The sequence below is a fragment of the Lemur catta genome, chromosome X, assembly GCF_020740605.2.
Source record: "Lemur catta isolate mLemCat1 chromosome X, mLemCat1.pri, whole genome shotgun sequence".
In the NCBI taxonomy this organism is placed as follows: Eukaryota; Metazoa; Chordata; class Mammalia; order Primates; family Lemuridae; genus Lemur; species Lemur catta.
In genome coordinates, this window is record NC_059155.1 from 5,666,540 (window position 1) to 5,679,005 (window position 12,466).

A 12,466-nucleotide genomic window follows, 5' to 3' on the forward strand; every position below is an offset into this window, starting at 1 on the left:
GAGGTGAAATTCCAGACTTTCATGCAGAAGTCATTTACCTGTAAAGCACATTTACAAATACCACCCCCCATGCGTTCTTTTTCCATATTACATTTTTTTCCCTCTGCAACTCAAGTCTCTTCCAGCTCTTTTTTCCACTTGGTGCGCCTCCTTCCTGCCACCCCGCTGGCCTCCAGGCGTGAACCCCTGGAATGGGAGCATCATAGGCAGAGGGGCCAGCCTGGGGCTCCTGGGAGCTGCATGCTGAGCAGCAGACGAGGGGGCTCGGACGAGATCCAGCTGCTCTGGTAGGCTCAGCCCTCCTCACAGTCCCTAAGTCACTGCTGAAGGGTCCCTTCCCCTGGCACTGCTGCGGCAAAGACCCTCTGGATCTCGGCAATCCTTGGAACAGGAGCGGCCGCGGCTGCAGCAGTGGCGGCATCTGCTCTGTCCCCTTCCCAGGGGAAAGCAACCTGTCTGCTGACTGCTGTCTTGCCAACTGCTGAGACTCCAGTGCAGGAAGGTGGGAATCAGATCCTGGTTCACGAGACCTGGCTGCAGGAGGCTGCTTCATAAAACGGAACGTTTCATTATCCCAGCCCTTTTGGCCCAGAGAAGTGGGCCGCTGCTCCACTGCTGGCTTAGGTCAGCCTGGGTCCAAAGTGAGACAGTCGGCCAAGTACATGCCTTGAGAAAGGACTGGCCGAGAGCACCTGAGTTAGACTCCCTAACTTCTGTCATTCCTCAGCCCCCTCACATGCCTTGCCGTGACCATGACTGGCACTTGGAGCTTACCAGCTCGTCCTTGCACTTCCTATGGCAGCCTCGGGGAGAGCCTGTGACACAGCCAGGGCTCTCCCTGCTATGCTGGGCCTTTGGCCCCACCCCGTAGCCCCTGGGGGCGGCACTGCACGGGGTCCTGAGGCCTCAGTGATGAGCAGAGGAGCTGCGCTGGGGCCTACACTTTACCCAGCTGAGCAGGTGCAGGGATCAGAGAGCATTTTGAGAACAAGATTTCCTTAAGTACATCCCCCGTCCCGTGAGCGCAGAGAGTCATCTTCAACCTGGAGCCTCAGGATTGTAAAGCCCAACTCTGGCTCTTGTAGAAGGACCAGAGGGTACAGGTGCAACAGCTGGGCTCTCCCTTGCAGATTTTGTTTTACCATGGTTTAGTACTTGGCACCCTTATCCAACGTCCCTCACAGATCAGATGGGAGCACTTATGTTCCTGCTGAAGTGATGCGGAGGCCTGAGTGCTGCTCCTTAGCCACACTCTGGGCCTCTGCCTCCCTCAGAGCTCCCTGTCCCAGAGCTACATGAAAATGCTTGCAGACACAGCTTTCCTAAAACGTGACCTGAGGTTGCCCAGCCATCAGCTCCTCAACTGGGTAGTCCAAGTCTAGATGGCTTCATTCAGATGTCGCTTGCCACATCTGTATTTAGTCACTGTGCCTGCTTGCCAACTCCTGACCCATCCCTAAGGGTCCACCCAGAGCTGAGCTGTGGGCTCTGGTTCTAAGAGACAGGAGGTTGCTCACGCTGTGAAGCGGAGCCTGGTCTCCTCTCAGCTCCTGGGTGTACAGCGCCGAGACAAGCCCTGACACCTGTGCCCTCTGGCTGCATCTCATTCACCTTTTGCTCCTCTTCCCACCGGTTTACTTAGGAGGCCCCGGCCTGGCATCCAGTCCCCACTTCTGCACAATCTGTGAGCCATCCTATTCCCCTGCCATCCAGGGTGAGAGAAGGCAGTGGTTCAACCTGCTGTCTCCCCTCCTCAAGCCCTCGCCACAGAGCCCATGTCGGGGGCCTGAGGGCTAGCTGGGCCTGTGGGACTGAGGGCCAGGCTGCCCATGTCAGCAGGTGCATCTTCCTTGTCCCCTCCCTTGGTGTTCACTGCAGTTCCCTGAAGCCAGCCTGTCCCAGCTCTGCCAGGGGAGCCAAGGAAGGAGGGCTCTTCGATGGTGGGGTGGGCTGGCGTGGGGACAGCAGCAGAACCAGAGTGAGGGCCCAGGATGGAGTGACACCAGGGCAGATGCCCATCTGTGCCCAGGCCCCCTGGGATCCTCCCCAACCTCAAGCAGGAGGTGGCCCAGGTTTGGTCTCCCTCTCCCTGGACACACCTTCCGTCTCTGCTGTGTTTCCCTCTTCCTCCCATTTTTAGTGCAGTGTGACCAAGAGCAGGACTGGACTGTATCCCTGAGCCAGGAGGCAGTGGGACTTGAGGTCTCCTCTGAGAGGTGCCTCCCATGGAGAGTCAAGCAGGGGGCAATTCTGCAAAACTTTCTCTGAGTTAGTCTTCTCGCCTTGGAGGCAGAGCATGTCCTTGTGGGAAGACAGGGCACCCCCTTCTGCCCTGCTCCTATCTCCACCCGTCTCCTCCTGCGCCAGCATTTGCGTCATCGTCTGCTGGCTCCCCTGGCTCCCCCCTACATGGGGGAATCTGCGTGCATCAGCTCCTGCGTCATCAGCTCTGATTCCATGCGCTGACAGCCTCTGACGGCACCAGGCTTGCTGGAGTCCGGGAAAACGGGCTCCTTGCAGCCACCTCATTGGCTCCTCGCTTCTATCTATCCAATCAGGGCCCCTTCCTTTGGAGGTTGCCAGGCAGCCTTGAGAGGCCGCAGTAGCAGGGAGGAAGGAGAAGGGGGAGCTTGGCCATTGGCATTCTGAGGCCATCTGAATTTAGGGAGGGCCTGTCCCCATCTCCCCCACCCAGCCCTGCCAGGGATGCTTCCCCTGACTGCCCTCTTTGCCACCTCTCAGCTCACCTGCCCCAAAACATCTGCAGGCTAGTGGCACAGGGAGAAAGGAGGGGATGAAGGCCAGAACGTTGGTGTCTGAGTGGCCTGGCCTGCTCAGGAGCTGTTTGAATTTGTTCTGTGCTGCCCTGGGGACAGGCGTCTGAGTGTAGAGCTTGGCCCAGAGTTGGCACAGGGAGGGGTACTGCATAGCAGGGCCACATCTATTGGGGCTCCAGGGGTGTGCCATGAGGGACAGCTCATGTGGAAAGTGTCAGATAAGCTGAGCATTCCTTTGGTGGCTCAGGCCAGGCACTAAGCAGGTGAAATGGCGATTCCCAACGAACTAGGAGTCTTTTCCCAATCAAGGTAGAAATGGGGGCCATGGTGTGCAAAGGTCCACACAGTGGCTGTCCTGACTGGAAATGGGCTCCCGTGGGCCCTCTGAAGGGAATTCCACAGAGGGGTATGTGCTCTAGCCTGGGGGTGTCCTGCCAGGTGGAGGCGCAGGAAGCAGGGCTGCAGAGGGTGGGAAGGGGAGCAGAGGTGTAAGCAGAGGCCACAGCCCGTAGGACAGTGTTTGCCCTCAGGCTGTCTGGTCTTTGTGGATGTCAGTGCTAGTGGGTCAGGGTGGCCTAGTAGGCACTGAAAGAAGCCGAAGTTCCCAGAGGAAGAGGACAACTGGACAGCCTGGGCAGGTAGGAGGGCCCTGGCTTCACTTTTGAAGTCGGCTGGAGAAGGAACATTTGTTCTCCACCTTCTCTGCACCTTCTGGGGTGAGTGGGAAGCTGGAAGGACCAAAGTCACAAGAGTTTTTTTCTGTCTGTTTCTTCTGTAACTTTTTCTAAATTTTGGATCTCAGGCACAAGCCTTGAGGGGCGAGACACCTTGGCGTATTGTCAAATCGCACGTGTAGGGCTGCGGAAGGGGTGGTGGGCACGCTCTCCTCTGCCAGGGCCCTGGGGTCACGGCTGGCAGGCCTTAGCTGCTGGACCAGGCTGAGTGGCACAAGCAGGCACGGTGTGGCTGGCCTGAGTCTAAAGAGTCCCCTGCTTCCCCAGGGGTGAGAGTTGGCTGCTGAGGCCAAGTGCCTGCTTTGGAGGAAGCAGTAGAGGTGGCCGGCGATGGGTGTACCTGGGCCACCTGGGCCCCATCCCTTTGCCCCGAAGAGCATTCCATGCCATCGTGCTTGGGCTTACCCGGGCCACTATGCGGACCAGGGCTTTGATCCCTGGGAGTGTGGCCTGGGGCGAGTCGCTGACCCTCCCGGGCTCCCTTTGCTCGGGGTGAGGCGGGGAGGACAATATACTTCCCACCGCAGGTTGCATCTGTGCCGACAGGCATCGCACCCTGATTCCCGGACTGTGTGTGTACAGCACCCGCCTGGCGAGGGGACGCGCTCCACGAAGGGGTACTGGCATTGTTATCCCTGTCCAGGTCCCCATCAAAGGGCAAAGCCAAGGTGACCACCCAGTGGGGGGGGTGGGATCTTCTTTCAGCAGTTGGGAACTGGGTGCAGCCCCAGGAGGATTCGCGCAAGGCTGGCTGAATCTGCGCCACTAATGACTCCCCTCAAAGGGCAGAGAGCCCCCCACTACCCCACCCCGCACCAGCTGTGGTGCCTTGGCTATTTGTCTGCTGTGCCCACCTCTGGGGGCACCCACTGCCCAGGGAGCCCGGGCCTGTGCCCCCAGCTTTATAGGAGAGAGAGCAGAAATGGGCATCCCAAGAAGGTATTGGAGCACACCTGTCCACATCTGCATGACAGTCAGTCCGTGCCGCGCTCTTCAGGCCTCCTGGACATAAGCCTCATGAGCAGGGAGTTGTCCTTTGTCCCCTTGAGTACTTAGTTCATTTTCTCTGTGGATCCATCTCACTGTGGCCGGGGTGGAGGGTGGCAGGGTGGGGTTCCACCCACCCCAAGTAGGGAGAGGGGCCATCAGCGGACCTCACATGCCCTTCTGTCGCTCACAGAGGCCGAGCACCTGCCCCCAGCTGCTGGGATTTCCACCCCCAGGGAGAGAATTCTCTGCGTCTGTTCACTCTGCTCACCTCGCCGTCCCTCCTGGGCACTGCCTGCCTGGCTTCAACTCTTGAGACCAATGTTTGGCTGCCCAAGCAGCCCCAGTTCCTATTTCATTTGGCTAAAACACTGTTTCATCTTTATCACACAGACAGTACACGTTCCTGATGGGAACATTAGAAATCCACAGAGGAGCATAATACTTTGGTGTATATCTTTTCAGATGTTTCTTTCCTTGTGCATTTTTCTGTAAATATATTTTTACTTAAATGACACCATCCTACACATCCTGTTTTAAAAAATACTTTTCATTTAATGATGTATGGAAACCATATGCAGTAGATGAAGGCATGTTAAATACTGTATGTCAGCATCATTTGTAATAGCTGCATGGTATTTGCTTGAATGGATGGACCATAATAAGTTAAAATATGACTGTTGGGCATCTAGATTATTGCCAGATTTTCACCATCATACCCGACACGGGAACGACCCCCTTCTTGTATACGTCTTTGTTCTACTCGTGCAGCTTCCTCCTTAGGCTAGTTTGCCTCGAGGGGGCTGTTGGATCCACGAGCTTACCCTTAAGCCTTTTCATACATACAGAGAGTAGTCCTCCAAATAGATGCCCGATTTGCCTTCCCACTGACAGCGTGTGACAGCTGCCCAGGAACTGAGGGGTCCACCTCCCATGCTCCAAGGCTGTGCACATCTGCAGCAAGGTTCTTCCCAGCTGTCATGGAGTGGAGGGCCACTCCGTCCTGCTCTGCATGAGAGGCTAGATGACGGGAGAGGACGGTGGGTCTGGGAGGAGACCTGGGTCCGAGGAGGGGTAATCAGTGTAGGCAGTCACTCCCTAGGGACTGTGTGCAGGGATGTGGGAGGGTGCCTGAGCCCATCCTTGCTGAGGCTGGGGGAGGGGCAGGGCTTGTCTGGGAAGACTTGGGTCAACAGTACCAAGGCGCACAGGCCTGAGCCTGGCTATGGTTAGGAGCGGGGCTGGCCTGGATGGCTCAGCTCTGCAGGAGGAGTTGGGAAGGCATTCTGGGTGCGGGGACTGGCATACACAAAGGCACAGGTATTCCCTTGGCAGGGCCACCTTCCAGGGACTCTGAGGCACATGGTCTGCTTAGAGCATCGTGTCGACGTTGGGGAAAAAGAGGCAGGATCAGGTGATTGGTCTTACGGACAGTGGGGAAGCATCAGGCTGACGTGGGCAGTGGGATTAGGGCTGATGAGTGTTGCTGGGAGGAGGCATGGATGAAGGCAGTAGCCAGGGGCCAGGGCGAGGTCAGAAGTGATGGAGCCAAGGCTGGTAGGGAGGGAGTGGCAGATAGGAGGGAGAAGCCAGCTCCCCAACTGGGACATAGATTCAAACCCCATTTGTCAACCCCATCCCAGACTCATCACTTTAAAGAGCTGCCTTACTCTTCATCCTCTGGAAAGATCTGACTTGCAGGTTTATTGTCCTATCAAAAAAGGCACTTCTGAGATGCAGCCATGCCTGCGGGAAGGGAGCCGATGGGGAAGCACCAGACCCACCAGTCTCTGGCGAGGCGGGTGATAAGCCCTGCGTCCTCTGATTGGGGTCTTAGCTGAGCTGTCAAGGGCACCTGAGGTGGCATGGGCCTCTGCTCCCCCTTGCTGTGGGCTTTTGCCTGAGAGTTGCCAGTGGCCCCTCTGCCTCTGTCATTCACGTGCATGAGTCTGTCTTGATTTTGCAAGTGGCTTATTTGGCTCTGATTTGGCAGGAACCTTCTAGGCAACATGACCATTAAGGTTTGTCAAGGGGGAACCGATAAGTTTCTGAGCCTAGTACTGGGCCTAGGATGGAGTCTGCTCCCAACACCACGGACGACCTTCACCTGCTTGCCAAGTTCATGTGTGGAAGCTGGTAGCCACAGCCCCTGAGGCCTTAGAAAGCAGTGTGTCTTTGAGGTGCTCTGCACAAAGAAACTTACACCAGCAAGTTTGGCCTAGCAAGATGAGGAGGAGCCTGAAGAGCAAGTAGTAGGGTTCCTCCTCTTGCAGGTGGGGAGCTGAGGCCCAGAGGAGGTGACGTGTTCTCCCAAGGTCTCACAGTCAATGGCACTAGAGGGACCAAGATCTCAGGCTTTACAGGCTTGCCCATGTGCCTGCCTGTGGGGCCACTGCACAGGCTGCTGGGCTGGGGACAGCTGGGCCTGTGTGGTCCTGGGATCACCTGTGGAACGAGCTCTGACGTGGCAGGCCCAGTGCAGGGCTGGGCATGTGGGGCTCCCGTTGGCAGCGATGAGGTGCCGTTCCTGGCCCGCAGCAGCTTGGGCCGCCTGGGCTGCTCGTCGGTGTAGTTTCTGGAAGAGCTGGCTCTTGCTGACGTGGCCAATTTGGTTTGCTCTCACCCGCCCGCCGCCCCTCCCCCCGCCCATTTTAGTGTGCCCCTCACCTCCACAGAAACATGTCCTGGCCTCGCCAGCTGGCGGCAGTGCTGCGCTGGTCAGAGCCTTGCCTTGCCCCTGAGGGGCTCAGGGTGGCAGGCCCTGGAGACGGGGCTGCGTTGCCTTGGGGCTGTGTCAGCACAGCCAGGCCCTTGCTTCCTATCATGACCACACACCTGAACCCCAGCCCCTCCCTTGCGGCCATTCAGGGCAATGACCAGACCCACGACCTGGCAGCTTTGGATCACTCCCAGCTGGGAGACCACTACAGCGCCCTGCCCACCCACCACAGGAGGGCAGCCAGCTGCAGGCCAGAGAGGAGGCAAGGGGGACAACAGGGGGAGAAGACAGAGAGAGGAAGGGAAAGCCGAGCACCTTGCTGGGTCCCCAAGGGCCACTAGGAGTCAGCAATGGGGCCATGGGCTTTCCACTGGAGGTGGGGAAAGAACCTAATAGGGCTGCACACCCCCAGACCACTTTTGTACTGACTGGGGACCACCAACTGCCCCTCTCCGAGCAAAGACGGGTGGAGAGTCACTGCTACTTGGCTCCTGTCCAAGTGCTCGATGATCTTTGCAATGCCAGGTGGTGCCAGGCACTCGTAGGAACGTTGGCTCATTCCGTCCTCACAGCAGTCCTGAAAGGTAGATTTACTACCATTTTACAAATGGGAAAACTGGGGCAGCCTGCAAAGCGTAGCTGACCTGCCCAAGGCCTATCAGGTAACTCCCAAGGGGTGAGAACAATTGTCCAACCTAAAGCAGCTGGGCCCTCTGCCTGCCCTGAAGGTGTTCTGCTTCATGTGTACAGTGCCATCCCACTCGGTGTCACTGCAGAGGCTCTCCCACACTCCCATCTGGAGCTTGGCCATTAGCACTCTCCAGGAGGGCTCCTGCTCTGCCCATACAGCAGTACAGCAATCCGCCGCCGTGTCCTCCAGGTGAGCAGCCCAGGCAGACAGGTGGGTGTGCTGCCTGGCAGCGGCAGGTCCGGTGAGCACCTGTCCCCTGGCCTCTGGCCACATCCAGGCCTCCACCAACTCTTGCCACCCCCAGTGCCCAAAGGAAAGTCTGGATGATCTTGCTGTGCCAGGAGCCAACAATATGGTGACCCTCAAGGCATTGCAAATGCATGAAATGACAAACATGTACTTGCCTTTGTCCCAGGCAGCCCCAGCGAATCAACTGACAAGGGACCTGCAGAGCAAACACCATGAGCATCTCAGCTCTTGGAGGCAGCTCCAAAGGTAAGGCCTGAGCCCCCTTTTGCTCTGGGCTCGGTGTGTGGCTGCATCCTTCCCATCCTGCCCCGGGAGGGCCACGAGCGCTGGCCTGCCAAAGGGAGAGCAGCACACTGGGAGGGGTCCTGGGCTTGGGGCTCCCCTTCTGAGCTGTGTGGCCTTGCCCCGAACAGGGAAGCCTCTGCCACCAGGCGAGGAGGAGCGCAATAACGTCCTTAAGCAGATGAAAGTTCGAACCACGCTGAAGGGGGACAAGAGCTGGATCACCAAGCAGGATGAATCAGACGGCCGCACTATGTAAGTCCCGAAGGCCAGGAGGGATGGCAGTGACGTGGGGGGCTGCAGCCTGTGGGCACCCCACCATACCATTCAGAGCTCAGCCAGGCATGGGAAAGGCCACGGGGTGGGAAAGCCCCCAGGTGCCCGGCGAGGGGTAGACAGCGAGGCAGGAATGGCATGGAGGCTGCAGGGGGTCCAGAGGCAGGGGGCCCAGGAGCCACTCTCTCAGGACCCGTCTTTCCCCAGAGAGCTGCCCTCAGGCCGGAGTCGTGCCACATCCTTTTCATCAGCTGGGGAGGTCCCCAAAGCCAGGTAAGGCTGGTGGTGGGCCCCAGGGACTCTCCTGTGGCATGGGGCCAGCTGTGCAGTACGGAGGGGTGAGCAGTCCACAGGGGACAGGGACAGGGAGGGAGTCTAAGCCAAGAAGGGAGAGGAAGGGTCTGCAGTTAATCCTTTGGCATCCACCGGGAAAGGCAGTGTAGGAGTCATTGGTCCAGGCCACTGGCCTTGCTGTGTGGCCATGGGGCCTGCATGGTTCCAGCTGTCAAGTGGGATCAAAACTGTCATTAAGAAGAAGACTCCTATTCTGAAACCTCCCCCTGCAGGGAATGAGAACATCTCTGAGGTGCTTTGGGCAGCTTCGAGAGTCACAGTGCCTTGCTCCTGCAGATAGCCCTGATTGCTGAACACACTGGGCAATCAGCGTGCCAGGGGACACGCACAGGTTTGCTCCAACTGTCTCCCGAGTTCACAGTGACATATTTTGTCAGCTGACCAGGAGGAGCTGGCCTCTCTCTATTTTGAGGATTTTCCCATAACAGTGTCCAGGGGCTCTGCACCGTGGGCACATTCCGCCGGCATCTGGAGGAACTGCTCCTGAGAGACAAGGGGACCGTGAAATGCAGCCTTGCTCCTTGCTCCAAACAGCTGGCAGGTGGCTGCTTCAGACGGTGGTAGAGGCAGTGGCACTGCTGACCTGCAGGGCTGCCTCTAGCGACAGTGGTCTTGCCCTCCCTCGAGGGCTCAGCGCCTGGCCCCTGCCAGTTCCTGTGCTGGGCACGGAGGATACAGTAGTGGTCAGGACACAGGCCCGCTTCTCACGGAACTGACATCCCAGGGTTCCTCTGACATCCCAGCCTCCAGGAGGCTGTCCCTTGTTAAGGACAGCCGGTGGGATGGAGAATGCTGGGGTTCTGCGTTGTCCTTAGACCCAAGCCCTGCTGCTGCAGTCCAAAGGCTCTGTCGGTATTGCTGGACAGAGCGGCCGTCTACCCCATCCTTGACTCCTCAAGCGACGACAAGGAAGACTCCTTAGAGGGGCCCGTATGTCCTGGCCTCACTGTCAGCTCCCCACCTGCTTCCCTTAGCTTCCTGAGTCCTCGGTTGCTGCCCAGCAGCAGGCCCCCAGCACCCAGAGCTTCATGTTTTCCAGCCACTGACCAAGCCCTGGCCAGGCCCTCTGGCCTCAGACTTCCACCAAGACTTGGGATTTGCGCATCCCAGGAGCCAGAGGAGGGAAGGCGCAAAGGAGCAGGAAGGGAAGGGCAACTGGGCCTTGGCTGGCAGGTGCCTGGCTCTTCCGCTCGGGCCTCACGCACCTTCCTGGAGGTGGCTGTGGCAGAGGAGGTCAGGGGCCTCCAGTGTGTGCTGGGTCAGCTGGGAGAGCTGAGTGTGGAGGGCTGGCAGCAGGGCAAGAAGAGCTCCCTCAGAGCAGTGCCAGGCCCAGCAGCAAATGGCCAGCCATCGGGCACGCCTTCCTGGCCACCTGCTGGGAGGAGTTGGTCACGGGCACTTTCCCTGGGGGAGCTGAGGGAGACAGGCAGAGCAGAGTGGGCACCTAGCTAGGGGAGTCGGGGTGGCTGGCTCCCCTCCTCTCTGCTACACTGGGACATCGCCAGCCAAGCCCCTCTGCTGCTGCTGGGGGCAGGATGAAGCAGGCCTCGCTTCACCCCACCCTCCTTCCCCTTTGGCAGGCCTCTGAGCACGAGGGCTTCCACTGGCTACATCATCCGGTGAGTGACCGCAGCACCCTGCCTGCCTCCCTGTGCCCACCCAGACCGGCCCCTGGGGAGCTCACCAGCACCTTCTGGGCTCTCTTCCAGGGGAGTGTTCACCAAGCCCATAGACAGCTCATCCCAGCCCCAGCAGCACTTCCCCAAGGCCAACGGAGCTCCGAAAAGGTGTGTCCACGGGGTGCTGGCCAGTCAGCTGGCAGGGAGGTGTGAGGGCCTGGTCTGTGCTCATGGCGGAGAGTGTGCTCTGCCTGCCAGGCCGTGGGGAAGTGGAGGTGGCAGCTCCCTTCCCACGCAGGCAAGGCCAGAGGAGATGGGGTGGGTTGCGCCGGCAGCCATGGGGGGATGCGTGGGCCTCTGGGAGGCCCTGGGCCACTGACAGTGCCTTTGCCCTCGGGCCAGTCCTGATTGGCCTGGTCACTGGGGCTGAAGAGTGCCAGAGATGGGAGGGGCTGGGCTCAGGGTCCCCCTGGCCCGGACCCTGGCACCCTTGGCCGGCTCACGGCATTGAGCTGTGTGCTGTAGTCCACCTCCTTCCCGGCAGGCTGAGGTGGCATACCGCACACACACCTTGGCGACAGGCTGAGCCCAGGCTCTATCAGAAAGGATAGGCCAAGGGGACCGGAGACAGGAAGCAGAGACATGGGCAGGAGCCTGCTGGGCTGTTCCCCTGAGGCGCAGCCAGGGCCCCCTGCTCAGGGGGGTGCAGTTCTAGGTGTCTGGCAGGGCTGAAAGAGAAGAGGAAAGCTCCCAGCAGCCCTTGGTCCACCTGTCATGTGTCTGCTGGGCTGTGTGGGCAAATCTGGCTGCAGGAGGGGCCCCCAGGTGGGCACATGGAAACTTCTTGCCTCTGTAGTGCTGCCGGCCTGGTGAGAACAGCTAGCACTGGCCCTCCCCGCCCCTCATCCTCTGGCTACAAGATGACCACCGAGGACTACAAGAAGCTGTGAGTAGACAATGCCAGACCCAGCCGGTTCCCTCCTCCAGGGAATGAGCCAAACACTAGGTCCCTGAAGTCAGCTGCCCCAGGAGAGCTGGTCCCACTGGCTTGACACCCCCTGTCAGTTGTTGCTGTGGCCTGGAGCCCACCAGAGGGCGACAAGCCCCCAAAACTGGATGGCACTTCGGATCTCAGGCAAAGCAGGGACTTGTAGGAGGGGCCCTGTGGGTCTGGAGAGGGGTCTGGGGTCCTGGGTCATGGCCTCGGGCTCTCTGCCTGGGCTGGGCCGGCCCTGGCAGCCTGTCAATATGGGCATTTTGTGCCTAAGTCAGAGCTGCTTCTGGAATATAAATATTTGCTGTTGCCCCAGGAGCTCCCGCTGGGGTTCCCCTGCATGCCCTGGGAGGGGGGCTCTGGACAGAAGTGTGAGTTGTGTCCCACATCTTTCTATTGTTTGTCCCTTGTCACCATTATCCAGTGATGTGGAGCACCTGGGAAATCTTTCTGGGGAAGGAGCGGGGCTTGAACAGGGTTTTGAGGGACAGCTAAGCTCGCAACAGGAGGGCTGGCTCCCAAGCAGGAAGGAGCAAAGGCCCCCGGGCAGCAACACCATGGTCAGTCAGTCAGGCTGCTGAGAGTGGCAGCCTGTGACAGGGAACCGCCTCTCCCCTCCCCCAGGGCGCCCTACAACGTGCGGGGCAGCTCTACGTCAGGAGATGCCGAAGAGGAGGAGGTGCCCTTCTCTTCCGATGAGCAGAAACGGAGGTAAAGGTGTCCTCTGGGCACCTCAGGTGGCAGGGCAGGGGCCCGGGTCTTCAAAGAATGAAGGGGGCCAGTT

General features: G+C 59.1%; 1 protein-coding gene across 5 annotated transcripts in view; it reads left to right on the forward strand.

The window, feature by feature from the left end:
* ZNF185 (zinc finger protein 185 with LIM domain) overlaps positions 1-12,466 on the forward strand; it is a 71,788-nt gene that overhangs the window by 5,835 nt on the left and 53,487 nt on the right. For 4 of the 5 annotated variants that reach the window (XM_045538572.1, XM_045538576.1, XM_045538574.1 and 1 more), the window contains exons 2-8: positions 8,324-8,403; positions 8,571-8,694; positions 8,923-8,988; positions 10,650-10,688; positions 10,779-10,856; positions 11,545-11,634; positions 12,307-12,393. In XM_045538572.1, coding sequence (XP_045394528.1) covers positions 8,370-8,403; positions 8,571-8,694; positions 8,923-8,988; positions 10,650-10,688; positions 10,779-10,856; positions 11,545-11,634; positions 12,307-12,393 — 518 coding nt within the window. In that variant the 5' untranslated portion in view covers positions 8,324-8,369. The remainder of the gene's footprint in view (positions 1-8,323; positions 8,404-8,570; positions 8,695-8,922; positions 8,989-10,649; positions 10,689-10,778; positions 10,857-11,544; positions 11,635-12,306; positions 12,394-12,466) is intronic. The other variant, XM_045538573.1, reaches the window with a different exon arrangement.